General features: G+C 35.2%; 1 protein-coding gene across 1 annotated transcript in view; it reads right to left on the reverse strand.

Moving 5' to 3' along the window:
* INTS8 (integrator complex subunit 8) overlaps positions 1-1,462 on the reverse strand; it is a 57,415-nt gene that overhangs the window by 33,749 nt on the left and 22,204 nt on the right. The window contains exon 10 of the mRNA XM_012643642.1: positions 597-738. Coding sequence (XP_012499096.1) covers positions 597-738 — 142 coding nt within the window. The remainder of the gene's footprint in view (positions 1-596; positions 739-1,462) is intronic.

Consider the following 1,462-nt stretch of genomic DNA (forward strand, 5'->3'; position numbering starts at 1 on the left):
CTCTTGAAGGATACAAACAAAGGTATTACAACTATTAAAAAAAAGCAAGGAAATGATTATCACAGACAGGAAAGTGGCTGCCTCATGGGGAGGCAGAGGGGGTTGATAAAGAACACGAGAAGGGCTTCTAGAGTGCTGGTAATGCTGTATTTTTGGAACTAAGTGGTATTATTTGTGCTTTATGTACTTCTCTCAATGTCTGTTACATTAAGACTGTTAAGAAAGAGGTAGATCCAGGAGAAACAAAGATTCTGCAGCTCACATGAGAGACGAGAGGTATGATTTGGGTGTTTTTAGTAAACAGGTAGTTGAACACGTGAGGCTGTAGATGAAAATAAAAAAATGACAAGATGGGTAAGCCAAGGATAAAGTTCTGTAAACAAAAACATTAAAGCGAGAACAAAAGAGAAGTCAATGATGGACTGAGGAGAATCCAATGAAGAATGCAGAAGAAACATTGAGGAGAACTAAAAAAAGAGCTAGAGTAGAAGACAAGGCAGACGAAGACAAAAAAGAGGCACTGGATTTGGCAACTGAGAAGTCACTGGTAAGCTTAAAGTAAAATTATAAATCAAAAGGGCAAAGAAATGTCTTACCTCAAGAAGAAAGTCTATTTTCTCTTTATTGGGTCTAAGAAATAGCTGGTTAAATTGAACACTGATTGTTCTGCCTTCTATTATATCACGGACTGTGTTACAGGCACAGACTTTAAAACAGATTTCATCCAAAGCTTCATTTCTGTAGAATACAAAAGTAGATGCACTAATGTTATTTTTACTATAAAAGAAAGGTGTATATTACAAAACTATATTCACAAGAAAGAGTTATTTATTCTTGAGAGGTAAGATTTTAGGTTATCATATACTAAATTAGGGTAAAAAAAAAAAAAAAAAACAGGTTTTGAATTTATTAAGGGACAATTCAGTTACAGATTAGGCAACAGAAAGAATTCTTCTATGTATAATTTTTCCCCACAAGACACAGAAATCAATATCACAAAGAAAAAGATAGGTAAATTTGATATTAAAATTAAGAGCTTTTGAAACAATATAAAGAAAATTAAAAGAGAATTGAAACTCAGCAAAAACACCTGTGATATTTAAAATTGGTAAAGGACAGAATATATAAAGAATCCCTGGTTAGGCATGGTGGCTCACACCTATAATCCCAGTATTGCACTTGAGGCCAGGAGTTCGAGACCAGCCTGGGCAAAACAGTGACACCCTGTCCCTATAAAAAAATTTTTCAATTAGCCAGGCATGATGTAATAATCCCAGCTACTCAGGAAGCTGAGGTAGGAGGATGACTTGAGCCCAGGAGTTCAAGGCTACAGTAAGCTATGATTGCACCACTGCCCTCCAAGCCTGGGCTATGGAGTGAGACTATGTTCTAAAACAAAACAAAACAAAACAAAACAAATAAACAACAACAAAAAAACAAAGAATTCCTATCCCTAAAAAAA

The sequence above is a fragment of the Propithecus coquereli genome, unplaced genomic scaffold (assembly GCF_000956105.1).
Source record: "Propithecus coquereli isolate 6110/MARCELLA unplaced genomic scaffold, Pcoq_1.0 Scaffold2, whole genome shotgun sequence".
Taxonomy (NCBI): domain Eukaryota; kingdom Metazoa; phylum Chordata; class Mammalia; order Primates; family Indriidae; genus Propithecus; species Propithecus coquereli.